At 54.9% G+C, this 20,292-nt stretch overlaps 2 protein-coding genes and 1 long non-coding RNA gene across 4 annotated transcripts in view; 2 read left to right on the top strand and 1 right to left on the bottom strand.

Moving 5' to 3' along the window:
• MMD2 (monocyte to macrophage differentiation associated 2) overlaps nt 1-15,792 on the top strand; it is a 17,515-nt gene extending 1,723 nt beyond the window's left edge. Inside the window, exons 2-7 of the mRNA XM_042037584.1 lie at nt 10,506-10,587; nt 11,233-11,393; nt 11,483-11,557; nt 11,832-11,933; nt 12,228-12,297; nt 12,758-15,792. Of these exons, the coding sequence (XP_041893518.1) occupies nt 10,506-10,587; nt 11,233-11,393; nt 11,483-11,557; nt 11,832-11,933; nt 12,228-12,297; nt 12,758-12,961 (694 nt within the window). The 3' untranslated portion in view covers nt 12,962-15,792. The remainder of the gene's footprint in view (nt 1-10,505; nt 10,588-11,232; nt 11,394-11,482; nt 11,558-11,831; nt 11,934-12,227; nt 12,298-12,757) is intronic.
• On the bottom strand, nt 14,589-18,922 carry LOC121669095. Its single transcript, XR_006017611.1, has 4 exons — nt 18,697-18,922; nt 18,259-18,450; nt 16,065-16,213; nt 14,589-15,976 (listed from the first exon to the last, which is right to left on the bottom strand). It is a non-coding gene; the product is annotated as an uncharacterized LOC121669095 (long non-coding RNA).
• The window catches only part of RADIL (Rap associating with DIL domain), a 25,181-nt gene continuing 22,392 nt past the window's right edge, over nt 17,504-20,292 (top strand). The window contains exon 1 of one of the 2 annotated variants that reach the window (XM_042037567.1): nt 17,504-17,608. The gene's annotated coding sequence lies outside the window, so the exon portion shown is untranslated. The remainder of the gene's footprint in view (nt 17,609-20,292) is intronic. The other variant, XM_042037568.1, reaches the window with a different exon arrangement.

Below are 20,292 nucleotides of genomic sequence, written 5' to 3'. Positions count from 1 at the left end.
GGCATGCAAAGGACAGAGCTGGGGGAAATGGAGCTGAGCAAAGCTCTGTACCCCCCAAAGCATGAGGCAAACAATACCTTTAGCCCATGGCAGGGGTGCAGAGGCTCTCTGGGAGCTGGGCAGCAGATCAGGGGCTGCTCCACTGACATCAGTCTCCCGCAGCAGAACCCATCTGCCAACCTGTTGCTTGATTTATCCTGAATCAGCGTGCTCCAGCCTTGTTTTGGTCAGTTCTGGAGACAACTCGTTAAATGGGATGAGGCATTACAGACAGCCTTGCAGGGATGGTGCCCACCTGCAGGGCAGGGGCTGTGGGGAATGGGAAGGGTCAGATCCACAGGGAATCCTCCAGCTCTCACTGTGTGCCTGGGCTGGATGGGGAGCAGCAGGAGATGGGTGCTCCCTTGGCTTTCACCCCAAGAAAGTCACCAGCACGTGATGCTAACCCAGGGCTTCCTATATCATCGCAGAGATCCTCTTAGCCTAGTGCTTAAAAATAACAGTGGGATAATCCCCGTCCCCCCTGCACTCCATGCACACCAACTCTGCTCTCCTTGGAAATCCTCTGCTGGGCCATATCCCAAAAGAAACCCTAAGGCTGCTTCTTCCTTTGTGCCAGGGGTGCTCTTTCAGCCGAGCTCTGAGGTGGGAATTGGGGTGAGCAGAAGCCAGGGGACTCATGGTGGCACGTGTCCTTCAAGGCAGCAGAAGCACCTCAAGTCCTGTGTTCACTTTTCCCTACGGGAAAGATGTTGAGGTGCTGGAGCAGCTCCAGAGAAGGATAATGGAGCACAAGTCTGAGAAGGAGCAGCTGAGGGAGCCATGGGGGACTCAGCCTGGGGAAAAGAAGGCTCAGAGGGGACCTTCTCACTGACCACAACTCCCTGACAGGAGGGTGCAGCCAGGTGTGGGTCAGGCTCTGCTGCCAGGGAACAAGGGATGGGATAAGACAAAATGGATTCAAGCTGCACCAGAGGAAGTTTAGATTAAAAGGGTAGTCAGGCATTGGAACAGGCTGCCCAGGGAAGTGGTTGAATCACCATCCCTGGAAGTTTTCAAAAACACGTGTGGATGTGGCACCTGGGGACATGGTTTAGGGGTGAACATGGCCATGCTGGGCTAATGGTTGGACTCAATCTTAACAATTCTATGGTTCCATCTTGCAACATCGTTTCAGAGAATGTGGCCTTGCTTGTGGTGTTCCTTGAAAAAAGGAAAAATATCAAAGTTTTCCTTATGGTGGAAAAGTCTGGAACAGGCTTCATTTTTCATGTCATTTTATCTAATTTTGAGCAAGGACCAAGAAAGGAGGAACTTGGCCATTGATACACCCACCAAAAGGAATAAATAAAACACAGTGTGGTGATGAAAGACCTGTTGTGTGAGAACAAAGAGATGAAAAGCAGTGATCAATGTGGGAACGTTCTGTGAACTGCCAGGAGAAAACTCAGGGCTGAAGGGGCACCAGGCTGTCTCCAAATCCCTCCTGGCTGGGCTTTGGAGATGCAGCGTTAGAGCTGGGGCAGAGGGAAGAAAGCAAAGGCAGGGGCTGTCACCGTGGTGGGAACAGGGTGCAAGGCAGTGCCATTTGAGCTCGCCGTGGTTATAAATGAGGAACGTGGTTATTTCTGCTCTGCTGTGGGGTCCAGGAGGCTCTTCCATCACTGACACCGTGGGGAAATGGAGTTTCAAAGCACAGTTGCTGCAAGGCTTTCCCTGTCACTCACAACCTGCACGCTTGACAAGCAATATCCATCTCCCGCCCGACAGGCCAAGCTCAGCCACGACACCAGCGCAGCACAAAGTGCAGGCAGATGTGATTCCTCCTGCTTTGTCCGACCACCAGAGGGTTATCCCCCCACTCCCCCTCCACTCTTCCTCTCAGCTCACCAAAATGGTGCTGGGTCCCTCCCAGACCAACAGATCAGACCAAGCTGCATCTTTATCACTGGACTCATTGGTCAGGTTACATTGACCTGGTAACCAAACCCTCCTTGCACCTCACGACCAGTTTTGACCCCATTTTGGCCCAGTTTTAACTCAAACATGGTCTGGTCCTTCCTGCCTATGTAGCTGTCACGGGGCTGAGTATCTTCCTGTGGGGACGTTGAATGCTTCCCAGACTTTGGCCATCCAGAGCTGTAATTGGAAGGAAACCTGATTAATCAGGGAGCTGCTGTATCCAGCCAGCTTCAGCATCTCTGGAGCAGCAGTGGAGAGGGGCTTGCCGGGAGCTGCAGGGCACTGAATCATCCTCACAAACTGATAGCAGCTCCTTTGATTTATCCATGTAAAAGGCTCTAAATCTTACTGTGTTTGCTTGGCTTGCCCTGCGTGGAGCAACACAAAGAGGAGCAACTGGGAAAATCCCCATTAATGTCTCAGCCCAGGAGCAGGGGGCTCTGTGGGGGTCTCTGTAGGTGCATGGGCCAGGCTTGTCCTCACCCCCCTGTGCCTGCAATGCAGGCACTGCCACCTCCTCACCAGCATGAGGGGATGGAGGTCTGAACTCCACACTTGCTCAAACCCAAATCCTCTGAATTTGGGGAAAGGCAGCTGGGAAGACCTTCCTTGTTTCTCCCTGCACCTGTAATTATTGAGCAAAGAGACATTCATCAGCTACTCCAGCATCTCTGGCCAAGACAGGGAGAGGAGAACCAGCAGGAATAGGAGGAGCAGGAAATGTTGGGGTGCTCAGACTCCCAACAAAAGGAAAGCAATGCCAAGACAGAGCCACCACATTGGGAAGACCTGTTCCCCATTGCTTTGCCATGAAAATATGAGCAGCCCTCGCCTGCTCCCACACACTTCAAGATGCTTACCAAGAGCTCTGCTTCCCCCACAGCCCATGTGGGATGAAGCACTGAGAAGGAAAATGCTTTCAGTGTTGATACCACAGCCTGAAGCTCCTCGAGAGGCAGGGGCTGCTCACCTCGCAAGCACCGGCCCCATCAAGACCTGCCTGTCCCACCTGAAAAGACAGACCCCCTTGATGCAAAAGGCACTGCTCCAAGAGATGGAGAGGCTCCCAAAGTGCCTGAAAACCAGGATCAGCCGATGTTACCAACCAGTTCCATGCCGGTTGCTCTGTGGGGCCAGGTTGACTCAGGTAACCTCTTAAAATGGCACCAGTAGAGTCATTTCATGTAGGTTTAGATGCTCAGGGTGCGTAACTGGAGCCAGGTATTTGGAAGGCAACAAGCCCTTGGAGCATCATTTTTGATGGGATGTCCACTCAAACTACCCCATTCCCTCCTCTGCAAGGGTTGGGGCACCCAGCAGGACAGGCTCAGGTGGGGACCACCACACTGGAGATGTGCCTAAGTGGGCAAACCAAGCCCCATGCCCTGCGCTTTTGGGGGAAGGATGGTCTCTTGGCTGCCTGGGAAGCACATGATCTTTCCCCTCCTTCAGCTGGTGTTGGATGTCAGCCTGATGTGATTCTTTGGCACGGTTTGCTGTGGCCAGCTTCACGAGGTAGCAGCCAACAACCCATGGGAAATTCAAGCCACTGCCCAGCACGGCAGGTCAGTGACTATGAGAAATGGGGCTCTGCCAGGACGGGTCCTGGGCTCCCCTCCCCTCCTCCTCCCTTCCCACACCCCCAGCTCCAGAGTGAGACAAAGCCATGCCAACCAACTACAACTCCCAAAGAAAGGAAGGGAAAAGAGCACAACTTATTCCAGTCCTTCGCTCCCAAGGGGTGCCTGGCTGCAGTTGCACAAGGAGGCTGGTTGAGTCCCCAGAGATTCTGCTGCCAGGGGAGGGATGCTCAGGGCTGGGTCTGAGACATGGCCAAACACAGGTGTCAGGTCTTTCCAGGTGTGACGGAAACTCAACATTTTCATGCAGTGAGAATCCAGAGCCTGATGGGCTCTCGGTGACAACACTGCAACCTCTCGTGATAACACGATACCACAGGTGTCATATTCCTGGTGGGTGTGTCAGATACAGTGAGCTGAGCCAAGCAGTGCTGACCTTCAGGAGAATTTGGAGTCAACTCTGTGCTCCTGTTTGAATTTAAAGTCCAGGTTTGCTGCTGCTGAGGAAAGGACTTTATGCAGAAAGAGATCATGAGGTCAGGGCAAGGAGTTGCCTCCTCTCTGTGCTGAGCAGCACTGGCTGGCACAGCAGCGTTAGACAGAGCCCTGCTCTCTGTTGTAAGTAATACTAATGGAAATCTTACTATCTGCATGCTTGGCTGGTGAAATACATGATTTTCCTTCTGTGCCTTCGCTGTCCAGAGGCATTTGCTGAATAATTTACAGAAATTATTTGTACTTGAGCGGCATCCAGGAATCCCACATGAGAGCCTGGCTGTGTCTCTCAGGCCACGCTGTCGGGAGATTTTATGAACCTGGGACACGGTCACCTGCCAATGTATTTCACAGTCACAGCCAGGGTTAGAGGCTGGGAAAGCTCCAGCCCTCAAACTATCCAAATCTTCTGCCAGCAGGCACAGGATCCAGTGGTCATGCTCAGTCCTGCCCACCTTGGGCTGTTGCAATTAAACAGGCAGAGCCAGCTCAGGATTTATCCCACTAACTTCTCGCTCAAGGCAAGGCAGCTAGGAACATGCACAATGACTTTCCAAACAAGAAATTAATGAATAATAGAGGATTTGCAGTTCTGGAAACAGTCCTTCCAACGTTCACAAAACACCTGGGACATCAGAGTCATTTTGTGACTAATCAGCTGTTGTTGGATGTCTCATGAGTACCAAATGAAACAAGAAGTCCCAGCTCAGAAAGTAATTTGGGAAACACTCACCAATCCCATCTGTTGTGAATAAACAAACAGCTCTGCTGTGGTTGCAGGGTCATGAATTGCCTTGGAAGAGTTAGAGACACCATGTACATAGAGAGCTGGGGAGAAAAATAAATATCCCTGCCCACAGGATGGGAATATGGACAGCTAGGACCCTGCTGGGAATGGCTGCTGAGCCCTACTGGGTGTATATGGGCTCTTGTGGGTGCAGAAATTGTCAATGCCCGCATCCAGCCTGGCTTGGAGCCTCCCATGCTTGTCCCTGCTAGGATGAGGAGCAAGAACAGAAGGGTGTATGCCCTTGGTATGTTCAGCGGAAGAGCAGCACATGCCCTCCTGCACCCTCTGAGGCAGCAGGATGTGTCAGGGGTTGCCTCCTCTGTCCCTTCTCAGGGGACATCTGTGCCCAGGGCTCAGAGCCAGGTACAACACGGACCTGGCTGAGCACACGGTCCCTGCCTGGAAGCACCTCTAAGTCAGCAGCAGCACTTGCTCAGCATTTCTCAGGGCATGCAGGTTGTGTAGTGCCAGGGGATGGTCTACAGCCAGCCCAGGGTGCTGGTACACGTCAGAGTGCTGGGAGTGAGCAAAACTGGGATGGGTGTAATGATGTGATGGATGACAATTGGATCTGCTGCTCGTTTTGACTCACCTTGTGGAAGCAAGGCTTGCACCAGGGGAATTTGGGTGGGTTACTCCAGAAATCTGGTGATCCATGAATTTACCCATGGTAGAGAAAGATAGGGAAATGCTGGTTTAGATAAAAAGCCTTCCATTTCCTGCTCCCTACCCAAGCTGCTGGCTCCTTGTGCTAGGAAGCGTTACAAAAGAAAGCATTGAGTTGTCCTGCTCCATCAGCCCTCCTGCCCCTCTCCCATGGGATGGGCTGGAGTCACAGGAGGGGCCCATGGCCAGGCCTGCCCCAGCTGCCCCACCTCCCCTGGCCCCAGGAGCTGCCCCACAGGCTTCCAGCAGGCACAGCTCAGCTTGGCAAAGCAGGAGCGCCATGTGCCTGCGTGGGAGCGCGCAGGTGCTGAGGGATGGGCATGGAAGGGAGATTTCAGCTCCCAGAGGGTGCCATGCAGCCGTGCACATGCCCACGTGGGTGGCTCTGCAGATGGCAGTGCCGGGCAGCATCGGCCTTGGCGTTTCTGCTTCCCAGTGGCAAACGCTCCCACGTCAATGGGTAGGAAGGAAAAGCAGGATTTCACAAGTGCTCCTGGGCTGGATAAAGCAGTAAAGTCTGGGGGATCTCCTGGGCTCAAAGTGAGCCATGGGTGTTTCATCGTGGTCCTGCTGCCTCTCCTGAAGCCTGTGATTGTGTCCCATACACAAACAGCGAGCAGGCTCCATGCCAGCACGTACAACTCCCCGGGACTGAGCTAATTACAAACCACAGAGGAGCTCAAGGGATTGAAGCCTCTTACCAGGGATGCAGCTGGAGCATTACCAGATTCCAGATCAGAGGCAGGGCACTTGCCAAGCCCCAGCTTACGGGGATGCCACCACAGCAGCTCCCATGTGAGCACGAGCCCCAGGACCAAGCCCTGACATCTGTGCTGGATGTGCAGCCTCGGGGCTGTCAGAGCAAACCCAGGCCATGCATTGAAGAGTCAGAGGCCAGTCTACCCTACAGGGACACATCTGTTCCATCACTGACACCTCAGGCATCACAACACTTGTTCTACCAAGGGACAGCCCCAGCAAGGCTTGCCGCCACTGCTGGTTGACATCCAGAAAATCCTTCCTCAGTCCTTCCTCTTTTACTTTAAAAGCAGCTGTGACATCAAGTCACAACAGGAAGGAGAAATCTTCTTTTGCAGCCAGACCCCAAGAGCTGCCCAGCAGAGAACACAGCTTGGAAAAGCCCCAGCTCCTTGGGCAGGAGGGTAGATGCACAGCAAATCCATCTCCACAGGCTTTAGGCCAACTCCTGAGTAAGCTCAGCCCTTTTATAAGCCATTTGCAGGTGAAACCTGTAGATGTGAGCTGCTCTGAGGAGATTTGTATCACCTGGGATAACCTTGGACTTGCTGACTGCTCCTTTGTCCCCGTGGCACCCAGCCCACAGTGCACAGACACACAGACACATGCACAGCCTGATTTATGGCAGGGCTGGGGAGGGCAGGTCTTGGACCAGCTCTTTCCAAGGGCAGGAGCCCAGCTCACACCTCCCCATCCACATTTTAGTGGTGATTTTACCCCCTCCTCACATTATCCACCCACTGGCTCACCTAAAGCATGTCAGAATTATTATCCTCGCTTGGAGAGAGGGGAAAGGGGATGAGAGGAACATGAAGAGATGTGGCAGAGGCCAACCAAGGAGTCGTGTCAAAGTCAGGGCTAGACCCCATCTGTCCCAAATTGCAGCCTGGCTTGGGTCTCCTTCAGGGCTGTTCACGTGTGCAGGGGACAGCTTTCCTGCAAAGTGTCCCATGCCTCTGCTCGAGTGAGTGTGTGGTGACCATGGAGTGACTGATTCAGGTTCTCATGGTGCCCTCAGGAGAGCTCAGATGGTCCCTTGTGAGCCCTCCTGAGGAATAATTTAACTTAATCCCTTTCTTACCTTCTTCTTCCCATCCTGGCAAAGCAAAAGCCAGGCAGATCTGGACGATTTTTGAGGCTGGAATTTTGTTCTTGGATAAAAGTCTTTTAAAAACTCTGTAAAATCCCCTAAAGCTATAAAAAAACCACCCCAACCCAACAGAGTGGGAGAAAGAGCAGGAGAAAGGAACAGGCCTGGGAAGCCAGCTCTGCACTTTGCCCCGACGCCCAGGGACAAGGGGCTCTTTGTTTCCCTGGCCAGAGCCTGCTGTACTGGCCCTTTTCAGGCTCCCTCCCTGGGAAAGAGGCCAGGGGAAAGCAGGCACAACCAGGGCAGGCAAAAACCCTGGGGCTGCTGTTCATAACCCCTGCTCAGACCCTCAGCAGCCCCCTCTCCTCATACAGCCAACTGTAGGGAGTCTGCCAGGAACAGCACCAGGAGGAAAAGGTGCCCGGGAACCCTTCAGTTCCCTGCTTCCCACACACCATCCCTGGAAATGAACATGCTTGTGTTCCTGCTGGGCAGGAGTCTTTGAACTTCTCTGTGTCTTTTGGACTTTGCCATCCTGAAGCACCTGCTGAACTGCACTGGAGCACCCAGTGGTGTGTGAACACCTTCCTGTGGCTTCCCGGACCCAAGAATCACAAGTGCTCTTTCCAAGTGTATCTGTCTGTCTGTCCAGGTTGGAGCTGTGGTTTGAGGCTGGTTCTGCACACCGGCATGGCAGCTGTCTGCAGGCTGGGAATGCTGCAGGGCTCCCTGTGCCCTTCCCTGCATCCGTCCCAGTGTGCACACGGATGACGTGAGCTGGTCCATGAAATCCCAGGAGAGTAGGGGAGGAAATGGCCTCTGCACCCCTGGGAAATAAGGTGCAGCCCGGAACTTATCTGCCTTGCCAGGAGATATGCAAACACCAGCTGCTCCCATTTCTACACAGCATGGAGGACCACAGAAATGTGCCAAATTAGCCCCAAAATTCAATGCTGGTCCCAGGAGGGCCCTGCTGTACCCAGCACTGCGCAGCCAGGTCCCATATCCATGATGCTCCATTTCCCACCATCCACAGGATGATGCTTACTAGAAAGCAGGGCAGGAAAACAAGAGTGATCTCTCCCCAGGTAAAAAAAAAAGGCTCCTCCTCAAGGCTATTGTCCCTCTGGGGAAAGAAGGTGCTTACGGTGCCCCACACCAGCACGGCTTTGGGCTCCAGGAACACGGATGCTCTTCAAACTCATTCCATGGGGATGGCTTGGGTGGTCCTTCCTGGCCTCTCTATCCCTGTACCAGAGCTAGGGAGGATATCTGCAACCCAGGGACACCTTCCCTAAGGGTCTTGGTGCCTCCCAGCTCTGGGGAGGGGGCTGTGGATTTGGCTCCATGTTACTGCTCCGTCAGAGCGGAGAGGAGATGGAGCAGGCTTTGTTAAAATCAATAAATTCAAGGAAAAGGCCTTGAACGTGTTTCCTCAGCAACTGTGACGTCATGTGGACGTCTGGCCTCCCCTCCTTCCCCCTCCTCCTTCTTATTATTAAAAGGAAAAATAAGGGAAGCAGACAGTGAAGGGGAGCTGGGGACAGTCTCTTGGCAACGCTGGGGACAGTAACGTCCTCCTGCCAGGGGGACGTGGCTCCAGCACGGGCAGCCCTGCCAGGCCTCGTGGCTGGAGTGGTGGGATGGGGAGGGCATCCCTGGTGTCCCTGGGGTGCAGGTGACAGCACTGTGGGCACAGCCATGTCCCCAGGGATGCCCAGCTGCTTCCTGCCCTGCTGAGCCCCGATTTACCCCGCACAAGTCCTTGGTTTGCAGAGCAGGGGGAGCTTGGCCCCTCCATTCTCCCTCTTAATTCCAGACATTTTTTGGTGATGAGGACCATGAATCTCTTCCCACAGCGCCGGGGTCTGGCAGGAGGCACAGCAGGGCAGGGGCTGGGGACAGGGTCCCTGTGTGGGGTATCACTGTCACCTGCTGGGGGGCCCCTCTCCGTGCTGTGGCCGCACAATTCCCCCCACACCAATCCTTGTCATTTGGCCTATTTAATCCATCCTGGCTGAGTTTTAACAGGCAGCAGTGAGTGGGACCAAGCAGGTGGGGGATGGCAGAGGAGTCCACAAAGGTGTGGGTGGCATGGGGACAGTGAGAGGGGACTTTTCCTGCCTTTCCAAGCATCCCGGATTGAGGCATCACCCTGTGCCCAGCAGCAAGGTCTTGCCAGCCCCTGAGCCCCTTTGCTGGGCACAACTCAGCTGTGAAACACCACAGATGGTGCTGGAGCTGGGGGCAAACAGGGTCACAAAGCAATTAGCCCAGGTCCTGCAGAGCAGCCCCACCGGCACCCGCTCAGCTCGGCCGTCCTGACCTGAGCCACAGCAGGAAAAGTCTTTGAAACCCTGATTCTCAGGACCAGGGAAGGAAGCCTCTCCATTTCTTGTTTCTCATTCCCTTTGCTAAGCCTCCACGGCTGTCTCCTGCCAGAAGAGGGTGGTGAACGAGGCTTTGCTCCGATCTGTTATCACGCAGGCACATTTAATTTGCTGTTACATACCCACAATGGAGTGACACTATTTTTTATCACTGTGTGTTGATCCAGCAGGGGAAATCAATACATTCCTGTGAATGCCAAGAGCAAGCTGATGCTTCCTAAGGCTGAGAGAAACAGAAATAAAGATGCAGGTTTCCAAGGGAGGGCAGCAGGGTTCCCCCACACAGCAGTCTGTGCTGGGATGTGCAGCCCTGGGGCTAGGGGGTAGATGCAGGTGGTACCCAGGAACCAAAGGCATCGCAGGGATACCCTTGTTGGAGCTGGGCACGCTGCTGTGACATGAGGGTGTCACCCCTGGATGGGTTGGGGACCCGCAGGTCTGCCCACTACCCCGTGTTCCCTCTTCACTGCTGGGGCTCTTCCCATGTCTGCCCACAGCAACAGGCAGAGCTGGCTCCTGCCTTCTACTTTCCAAGCAACAGCAGTTCCCAGGAGCTGCTTCATCCTGAGCCATGGCCAAGACCTGGGGACCTGGCACTTGGGGACAGCCAGATGGACACGCTGTGCTGTCAGGTCACTTCTACAGGGCAGCTGGAGCAAAGCTGAGCTCAGGTGGGGCTGCAGGCTGGGGGTGGCCCTGTGCAGACCCCTCCAGAAGGGTTTTGCTCCATCCCCATCCCCTGAGCGTGTTTCTCTCCCTGCTTCTCGCTGCAGGTTCATGAATCACCGTGTCCCGTCCAACTGCAGGTACCAGCCCACGGAGTACGAGCACGCGGCCAACTGTGCCACCCACGCTGTGAGTTCCTGTCCCTGGGTGAGGGAGGATGGTGCTCATGTCTCTGGGGATCCACTGAGGAACATCAAAGGACACCTAAGAATGTCTGTGTTCAGCCCTGGAGCAGTTACTGAGAGTCTGAAGGCTGTGATGAGGCAGATGTTCCCCATGAGCTCCTGGGGACTGGGATGCTCTCCTTGCTTCTGCCCTGGGAAGCTGATGTGCATCCCCCTTGCTCTCAACCACCGTGGCCACATGTCCCTGGGGAATCTGGCTGTGGCTTGGTGAGGCAGGAGCATTTTCAAAGCTCCCTGAAAATGGATTGTTTGGCAGCAGGAACTGTGACAGGTGCCCATGGGGCTGCCTGTGCAGCAGTGGGAGGGACCTCTCCCCCATCAGGGTTTCTTTTGGGAACTGACAGTTCCCACCCCGAGTCCTGGGAGATGACTCAGAGGCAGCCATCCTCCTTGTGCCTTCCTCCTCCTCCCTACCTTCTGGACAAACTATTTTGGAGTTGCACCACACAGGGAGGGACCCTGCCTGCCCCTTATGGGTGGTAGCTTTGACCAGAAGCTAGAGAGACACCTAAAAGGAAAAGTGGAGACTCTATTGTAGCTGCTCAATGGAAATGCAGAGAGTCAACAGGAGGTTTGCTTCCCCTTCCAGTTCTGGATCCTGCCCAGCATCCTCGGCAGCTCCATCCTCTACATCCTCTCTGATGACCAGTGGGAAACCATCTCAGCCTGGATCTATGGCTTTGGCTTGTCCAGCCTCTTTATTGTCTCCACCATCTTCCACACCATCTCCTGGAAGAAGAGGCATCTCAGGTATCTTCCCTGCTTGCTCAGGGCTCGGGAAGGGGAGAGGGTCCAGATACCGATACCCCCAGTGCTTGACCCATCTGTCTGTCCTGCAGGACTGTGGAGCACTGCCTGCACATGTTTGACAGGATGGTGATCTACTTCTTCATCGCCGCTTCCTACGCTCCGTGGTGAGTTGCTGGTGGCTGGAGGCCTTCACATGGCCCCACTGAAGGGGAAATAAATCAGCCTGGTTCCAATAAATAGGGTTTCCCTCTCTGGCTTTGCCCCTTCTCAAGGCTGTACCTTACCCCTTTCCACAAAACCTTCACATCCTGTAGATTTCAACCTCTTGAAGTTACAAGTTGGGAAGACCCTTTGGTGGGACAGCCATGGAGGTGAGAGGGTGAGCCCAGTCCCGGGTGCTGCCCTAGACCCGCCTCACCACAGACCTGTGTCTTGCAGGTTGAACCTGAGGGAGTTGGGTCCCTGGGCCTCCCACATGCGCTGGATCATCTGGATCATGGCGTCTATCGGGACCGTCTACGTTTTCTTCTTCCATGAGCGGTGAGTGCCTGCGCCCGGCGCCGAGCGGGTGCGTGTGCGGGTCCGGGGCCGCGGAGCAGGGGCGCGCTGCCATGAGCTGCTTCCTCCGCGTGGTGGCACCAAATAAAAAGCCAAAGGCCCCAGGCGCCTCCCCGAAGTCCCAAGTGCCTGGTCCCAAGCCAGTCCACACGTGAGGACAAGGGACCTGCTGTGATGGCACCGCCACCCCTTTCCCTATAGCATGGCTGTGGAAATTACAAGCGTAAAACTCAACCTCCCTCTGCGCCTGCTCCAAGCTGCCTCTCTCTGTCGCAGGTACAAGCTGGTGGAGCTGGTGTGCTACGTTATCATGGGCTTCTTCCCTGCCTTGGTCATCCTCTCCATGGTAAGCCCCTGCTGGGAAGCGCTTAGAATGAGGGACAAATCCCAGGAGGGATTTGAAAACCCGGAACAGTTTGTCTCCAGTGGGTCGGTGCAGTCTCCAGGCTGTCTGATGGATAAAGCCATCCCCAGTATGATGTGGCTCAGCTTGGTATTATTGCAGGTGCTTTGGGTGCCCAGCAGGCACCACATGCATCTCCCCCAGGCCCCCCCTGCCTGGGCTCTGTTGTGTTGAAATTGTGGGATCACAGAATCGTAGAATGATCTGGTTTGGAAGGGACCTTAAACATCATCTAGTTCCAATTCTCCCAGGGCCGCTGGGTCCCTGCTGTCTTGCTGGAGAGTAGGGGGTAGCAGAAGGCAGAGAAGTCCGGAGCTGCAGATGGACAACACTTCTGGTCTTAATGGGGTGGTGGGGAGAGGGCAGATGCCCCTTGGCCTCACTGAGCCCCTCCTGCTCCCAGCCCAACAGGGACGGTCTCCCGGAGCTGGTGGCCGGTGGGTTCTTCTACTGCCTGGGCATGGTGTTCTTCAAAAGCGACGGCCGTGTCCCCTTCGCCCACGCCATCTGGCACCTCTTTGTGGCCATCGGAGCTGGCATCCACTACTATGCCATCTGGAGGTACCTCTACCGGCCCGGAGCGCTGGACACCAAAACGTCCCGGTAGAAGCCTTAAAGACATTGTTTGTGCCACCTGGCACATGGAGACACAGAGGGCAGCGGGGACACGGCCTGCACCGTGGGCTCGTCCCAAACCACCCCCTGGCTCCATGGACAGCAGCCCTTGGTGCCCTTCCTGTGCAGACAGGAGAGCCTGGAGGTTGATTTTAAATATTTTTCTTTTTTAACCTTGGAAACTGGTTTTTTTTAGGCAAAGGTTTCGGAACACAGTGACTGACTGGGCTGTGGGTGATAGGGGAGTGACCACTCGCTGGGATCTTTGCTCACTCACCTGGTTTTGAGCATCTCACGGGACTGGGAACCTTGGCCCCACATGCTCCTGGCTATGACACCCTGGGATTGGCTACTGGAGTCCCTAGTGTGTGCCACTGAGGGGACTGAAGGAGTCAGGATGAGGGGAGAGGCCCAGTGGTGGAGAGGGATGTGGTGACACCCTTGCACCATCTGGACTCAGCTCCTAAATGGTCCTAAGTCATGTCAGCATTAACTGCTCCATTCCAAGTCCTTGAGGGGATGGTCCACACTCAACAAGCCTTACAAGAGATTGAAACTTGAATCTCTTCCAGGGCATCCCAGTGCCCGAGCACTGGGAAACCCTTTATCTAAGCCAATATCTAAGCCAATCAGTACATCCCCCCTAGATGGGCGCTGGGATCCCCTACGGACATTTTCTCTCTGGAGTGCTTGGTTTTCCTCTCCAGCCTCAGTGCCAGTGGCAGCCTGAAGCACAGCCCTGCTCCCAGGCTCTGCTGCACGTGTGCCTTCAGCAGGGAGCAGAGCTGGGATCCAGCTCCTGGCATCTCCCTGACTGGGGTCAGCCCATCCACTTCAGGGGATCCCTTTCTCCTCGAGGGAGGGAAGTGAACCTCCTTGGGCTGGGGTCACCTGCCTTCTCTGCTCCCATTTTCCTGATGAGCCTATTGCTCATCAGATTTAATTCCACTTTTGGAAAGATTTCTGTCATTCCACTGATTGCTGCAGGGCAGGAATGCATCCACATGAAGCTTGGATGTGGGCTGTGATGGAGAGATCCCAGTGAGACTCAGTTTTTAAATGCCTGACCATGGCTGCACAGTGCTAACCCAGGATAATGAGACATGGAACATCCATCCAGCTGTTGGGAGAAGCAGAATGGGAAAACCACACCTGGTCCAGCTCCCCAAACACCCTGGCAGAGCTGCTGGAGCCAGGAGGGTGTGGTGTGTGCTGGGCTCTGCCTGCACCTTCCCCATCAGCCCCCAAAGGCATCGATTGCCCATCACCTCTTTTTGGCCTTTGATTAATCACAGCTGCAGCCTCTGGCATGACGTGGCAAGTGAAGGAGGTTTATGGCCACCATCCCACACCTCCCGTTCCTCCAGCAGCATTCCAGGGAGCCGAGTCCCCAGCTGTGCTCCACCTCCCGCAGAGCTTAGGGCTCCCCAGCCTGTGGCACCCTGGGACTGGCTCTCCAGGGCCATTTTGCAGCAAATTACCAAAGAGGAAGCATCTGGATACTCACCCCCTCCTGACGTGGTGGCTGTGGTCACCAGGCTGGCAAAAATATCCCGTGGGTTTTCACTTCCATAGGCAGAGGGTTCCTGTAAAAGGCTCTGGGAGCTGTACCTGGCACCCCAGCCTGGCATGGGGCTGCTGGGGATCCGTGCCAAGGGCACCCCAAAGCAGCCTTTGGGCTGGGACTGCCCTTGTGGTGATGGGTGGTCTTAGGGATGGGAATGAACAAGCTGGTGTGAGCCCAGACCATGCTGCTGCCTCTGCCCAGCTCCGGCCCTGTCACCTGCTGCAGATGGAGGGGTGGAGAAGGATGGGCTGTGAGTAACCAGCAGTTGATGGAGCATATCTGGGGTGGGAATAGCAGGATACAGAGGTCCTGGAATGGGAGATGCCATATTTTCTGTCTGGCAAGTCATTACCCTTCTCCGTGCCTCAGTTTCCCCGTCTGTAAGATGGGGTGAAAACAATGACCTACCTCACAGGGCTCATGTGAGGACCCTGTGAAGCACTTGGAGGGCAGCCAGTGCTTCACAAACACCTGCTTCAATTTTCACTGAGTCTGGGGGACCGAGTTTCCAGGGCCACTGTGGGGCACAGTGGCAACCTTGGCTCAGTGTGCCTGGCTCTCCTTCCCCTCTGTCACTAAATCCCATGGGGAACCACCCTGGGGTCAGACCATGCAAACAGCAGTCCCAGCCACAGGCAGATGTCCCCTGGCAGGGGCTGAGGATGCCCAGGGACCACAACTGTGTTTTGTCCGTAGGCTTCATCCCAGGGGATTTATCTCGGAAACTGTTTTGCCATTGTGGTCTTTTGGCCCTAAATCTGTCCCAAGGGCTCCTGAGGCACAGGGAGGTGCCAGAAGGACCTTTCTGAGGCTGTTTCATCTCAGTCTCCTGCTGAAAATCCAGGGCGGTACAGATGCCCGGGCAGGAATGGATGGCTGGGCTCTGTTGGGAACATCGCCACCCTGCCTTCAGCCCGGATTTGCTGAATGGGCTTCTCTGTAATTGAGAGGCTCCCCCTCTTCTCTTGCTCCTAAATCCGCCCCTTGCAAAGCAGGATGGGGGACACAGAGCAAGTTATCGGATTGTCCTCCTATTTTATACTAATTTTAAATGACTCATAACATTCAGGATGTTTGTGGAGGAGGGCTCGAGGGATCTTTTTAGCATCTCATGTTTTTCACCATCCATCCTTGTTCAATCAGTATTTTATATTTAACACAGTATTGGGTCAAATACAAACAAATGTAAGGAAGATAATGCTAGTGGATATTGTTTCCTGTGGAGTAGGATCGAAATAAAAACTCAAGATACCTCACTCTTGCCTGCTTGTTAAATCAAAATTACTTCCCCTGCAGCATCTGGAAATAAACCTTTTTTTCTATCTGACTCAACCCACACGGCATTGGTCCCTGGTGAGGAGAGGAGCCGCTCAACCAACTGCAGGGTGCTGGGATGCTGAGCACTGACTCACCTTGATGCAGGGATGGCATTGCCAGCTGCTGAACAAATAAAGAAATAAATAAATGAGTTTGCTGACAGTGCCCGTGTGGCCAGAAGTGCTGGCTGAAAGGTTCATCAGCATCTCACCACGGTGGCTTCAGCGCAGAGCCCTCCACGCCTGCTCCAGCCCTGCCATTTTCCCTCCTCCATGGCTGAGTCAGAAGCTGAGGTGTGGAGCCCCAGGGCTGGCGCTGCAGGGGGATGAAGGATGCCAGAGCCATGGAGGAGCAGAAAACCTGTGGCAGATTGGGCAGAGGGTAAGCACAGCTCGCTGCTGACCCCACAGGGGAGCCCCACCAGCACCCAGCAGCTCCCACCGGCCTCTCCCGTGGGCACTGGCTCTTCTTGGAGGGGAGAATTTGCCCCCGTGCTGGAGCTGCCTGGCCTGCCCTCTGCACATCCACTGTCTGCCCTCTCTGCCATAATTACACAGGGTGAGTTCCCCCCAGGCTACCATGCTCAGCGGCTTTCCCAGAAAGCCAGGGAGGGTTCCCTGCTTCCAGGGCAGCTGAACTCACCCGAAACCTGACCCACAACTTCCACCTCACCCATCATTTCTTTGCTGCTGGCGATTGGGCTGGACTGGGAGGCCTCTTGACTTTGCTCTGGTGCTGTCATTCCCAGAGGGTGTCTGGGAGGCAGAATCACTTTCCCACCCCAGCACCCCTGGGCAGGGAAACAGCCCTTCACTGAAAGGAGACGTTTTCACCAAGGGAAGCAGAGCATCAGTGACTGTCTTAACTTGAACAACTACCCAGTCACAATCTATCCCTTACTCCTTTCAGGAATGTGCAGGCCTGTGTGCAGCCTCTGCAGTCCCCAGGTCAGCTCTGGAGCTGCTTTGATAAAACCTGTTTGGCCAAAGCCAGCCTGTGCAGCTGAGGCACCACTGCCTGCACAGCCCTGCCTGGCTTGCTCCTGGCATTTTCACAGAATCCTAGAAAGTCTTGGGTTCTAAGGAACCTTAAAGCTCATCTTTTTCCAACCCCCTGCCATGGGCAAAGACACCTTCTACTAGACCAAGTTGATCAAAGCCACTTCCAACCCAGCCTGGAACCTTTCCAGGGATGAGCCAGCCACAGCTTCCCTGGGCAACCTGTTCCAGGGCCTCACCACCCTCACAGGCAAGAATTTATTCCCAGTATCCCATCTAACCCTGCCCTCTGTCAGTGGGAATTCATTCCCCCTTGTCCTGTCACTCCATGCCCAAAGTCCCTCTCCAGCTCTCTTGGAGCCCCTTTAGGCCCTGGAAGGGGCTCTAAGATCTCCCTGTAGCCTTCTCCATCCTGATCACCTCCAGCTCTCCCAGCCTGGCTCCATAGGAGAGGTACTCCAACCCTCGGAGCATCTTCGCAGCCTCACTCCAACAGCTCCACGTCTTTCTGTGCTGAAGACCCAGCTGGGGTCTCAGAGAGGGGGGCAGAGTGGGGCAAAACCCCCTTCCCACATCCCGACCCTTCTCTCCCCGGCGCGGTCCCGGCGGGGCGGTGCTGGTGGCGGCCGCGGGGAGGCGCCGGTGCCGCTGTCGCTCCGCCCCGGCGGGACGGGACCGGCCCGAGGTCCCCGCGCAGCCCCGGCGGCTCCGGGCGCTGCCGCCGCCGGGGTCGCGCCGAGCCAGCCCCGCTCCGACGGTGAGTACCGGGCCCGGGGGGCGCGGGGGAGGGGCGAAGGCACACCCTACCCCAGGGACCCCCCTTTCCTGGGGGGCAGATCCCCACTGTTGCGTCCCCGCACACCCTCGCTGGGTCGGGCGGGAGCGTTTGTTTCTCGTCCCCTGGGAACCGGAGGCGGGAGCAGCGCGGCGGTCGGGGCTTGTCCGGTTGCCGTGGGAGACCCGCGCTGCCCGCGGAGCCGCAGCGGGCACGGCCGGCGGGAGGGCTCTGCCGGGAACCGCAGCGCCCGGGGGTCCCTGTCCCGTGGCCGGGCACACGGGGAGCCTTCCCCACATTGCCAGTCCCTGGGGGTCCGTGTTTCATCGCACATCCCTTGGGATCCTTCTCTCCATCGCATGCCCCATGGAATCCGCTCTCTCCCATACCCCTTGGGCTCTTTCTCCCTGTTGAACGCTCCTTGGAATCCTTGTCCCCATTCCATACCCCTTAGGATCCCTCTCCCCACTGCACGCTCCTTGGTAGCCTTCTCCCAGTCGCATGCCACTTGGGCTTCTTCTCCCCCTTGCATACTCCCTGGGATTCCTCTCCCCATTCCATACCCCTTGGGATCCTTCTCCCCGTTGCATGCCCCTTGGGATCCCACTGCTATCCCACACCCGCCGTTTCACCTGTATTCAGCTGCCTGCGACTGTGGTGGCATCCCAGGCTGTGGCAGGGAGGTGCGGAGATGATCTGTGTCCCTGTGAGGCTGGAGCAGTTTCATGCTGAGTTGTAACTTTAGCAGAAAAAAACCCAGGGGAGTTTGCTACTTGCTTGGGAAGTGCTTATTTTCAGCTCTCTGCAGGACCAGTTAATTATCGCTGGGGAAAAAAAAATATTGCTAAGATCTTATAATTAGGCAGCCTACAGAGGTTCTGGAGCTCGGGAGGCAGCAGAAAGCAAATGCTCTTTGTGCAGTGTTTCTGGGGTGTGTGTGTGAATAGAGCTGCCCGGGCAGAGGGCTGGCATTTGCCTTGGTGCATTACCAAGGAGAGCTGGTGCACGTTGGTGGCTCAAAAGACCCTGAAAAATAATTATAGGGGGGAAAAAAAGCAATAAAAGAGAACCTGCTGAAAGGACTCCTGTTGTCCTTGTGGAATCAGGTCCCAAACTGTGACAATGTTTGTGGAGCGATAGCTGCCCTAGGGACAAGCTGTTCGTGTTTGCGGGACCGGGGCTGCCTTTCCATCCTGTCTGAACAGTCCCGGGGCCGCGGGGTCCAGGCTGCGGCAGGGTGCCTGCTGCTAAGAATAACATGGTAAGGAGTTTACCCGCCCTGATCCGGCTAAAGACTGCACCGAGGCAGCCATGGACATCATCAGCCTCCGATCTGCCCCTAGATTAGATGGATAAAACTCACACAAGGAAAGGCCGGGCTCGGGAGCGGAGACTTGATCCCGAAAGGGAGGGAGCGGGGTCTCCGGCTCGGAGCAGAGGGGTTTGGGCTTTGCCCCGGCAGCCTGGGCTGTGGGGACGGGATCTGCAGAGGGGCAGGATCTGGAGCAGAGGGGCAGGATTTGGAGCCGAGGAGCGCACGTCAAAGCCGCCGCGTCCAGGGCGTTCTCATTTCCTTTGCTCTCCGAGTTCTAATTTGTTCCACATTGCAGCGCCGGGGCGGCCTCTCCCTCCACTTGCAGCATCCAGGCTGCGGTCGGTGCCGTTAGTCCGAGGCTGCCACTCCAGCAGTTTCCATCCAAAAAAAAACATTAAAAAAAAGGAAAGGAGGAAAAAAGAAAAAAAAAAAAAAGACAATTTTTTCAAACAAAGACCTGAGGAAACAGCTTTTCTGGTTCCTGCTCTGGGATGGTTATAGCTGAAATCTCACCACCCATCTGTGCGCCGGGATGAGCCTCGGGGAAATTCCAGATGATTAAAAAGTGTTTTAATAGTGTTGTTGCTCTTCCCAAAAGGGAATAAGATGACCTGGTAGCTACAGGTTGATTGGCTTGATAGCATCCCTCCAGGGAGAAACCTGGCTTGGGCTTGAATTGATTAAAGACTTCAGCACCAGGAATAAATTCCTGCCATCCAACGTGGCTATATGGAAAATAACTCCTGGCAAGCAGAAATTATTTCAGTCTCCAACATGAGAGGTGACTCTCTGGCTGTAATACACTTCTGAGAAGCATTTGAGTTATGGGAGGTGATATTCTTGTAAAAATCTGCACTTCCCCGTATTAAAGAAGTCAATCCAGTCCAGTATTTAGAGCCGACATTACATGGTGTCAAGAAAGCTGGTATTAAATAAACGTGATCTATATCCAAGGCAGTTATCAGGGAGATTATCACTGCTGGGCACTGCTAGCTGGTAACATGCACTTGGTGTTTTTATCACTAATCTGGAAGAAAGGAGATGAAAATGATTTCTGGAAAAACCTGGATGTGACCCCGAGCAGCTGAGTGTTAATGGTTTGTATAAATCCGGAGGTAAACCGGAGGAGTGAAAGGCATCCTAACTGGAGCAGAATGGAACATGGAAATCTTCTACACCCAAAAATAATAACTGTGGCTGTACATGGTTTCCTGTCCCTAATCCCGATGGTAAATTTTCAACTGGAGCTGCTTGCAGATGCTGGGAGAGGCAGCACAGGGGTTCACTAGGCAGCAGTTTGGGGGGTGGCTGCCTGTCTGTCCACATTCCACATTCAAAATCTTCAGGATAA

This window comes from Corvus kubaryi, unplaced genomic scaffold, assembly GCF_017639235.1.
Source record: "Corvus kubaryi isolate FWS band 111438036 unplaced genomic scaffold, C.kubaryi_AGA036_p1.0 37387, whole genome shotgun sequence".
Taxonomy (NCBI): Eukaryota; Metazoa; Chordata; class Aves; order Passeriformes; family Corvidae; genus Corvus; species Corvus kubaryi.
The sequence above is the reverse complement of the archived record's forward strand: the minus strand, read 5'-3'. Positions and strand labels throughout refer to the sequence as shown.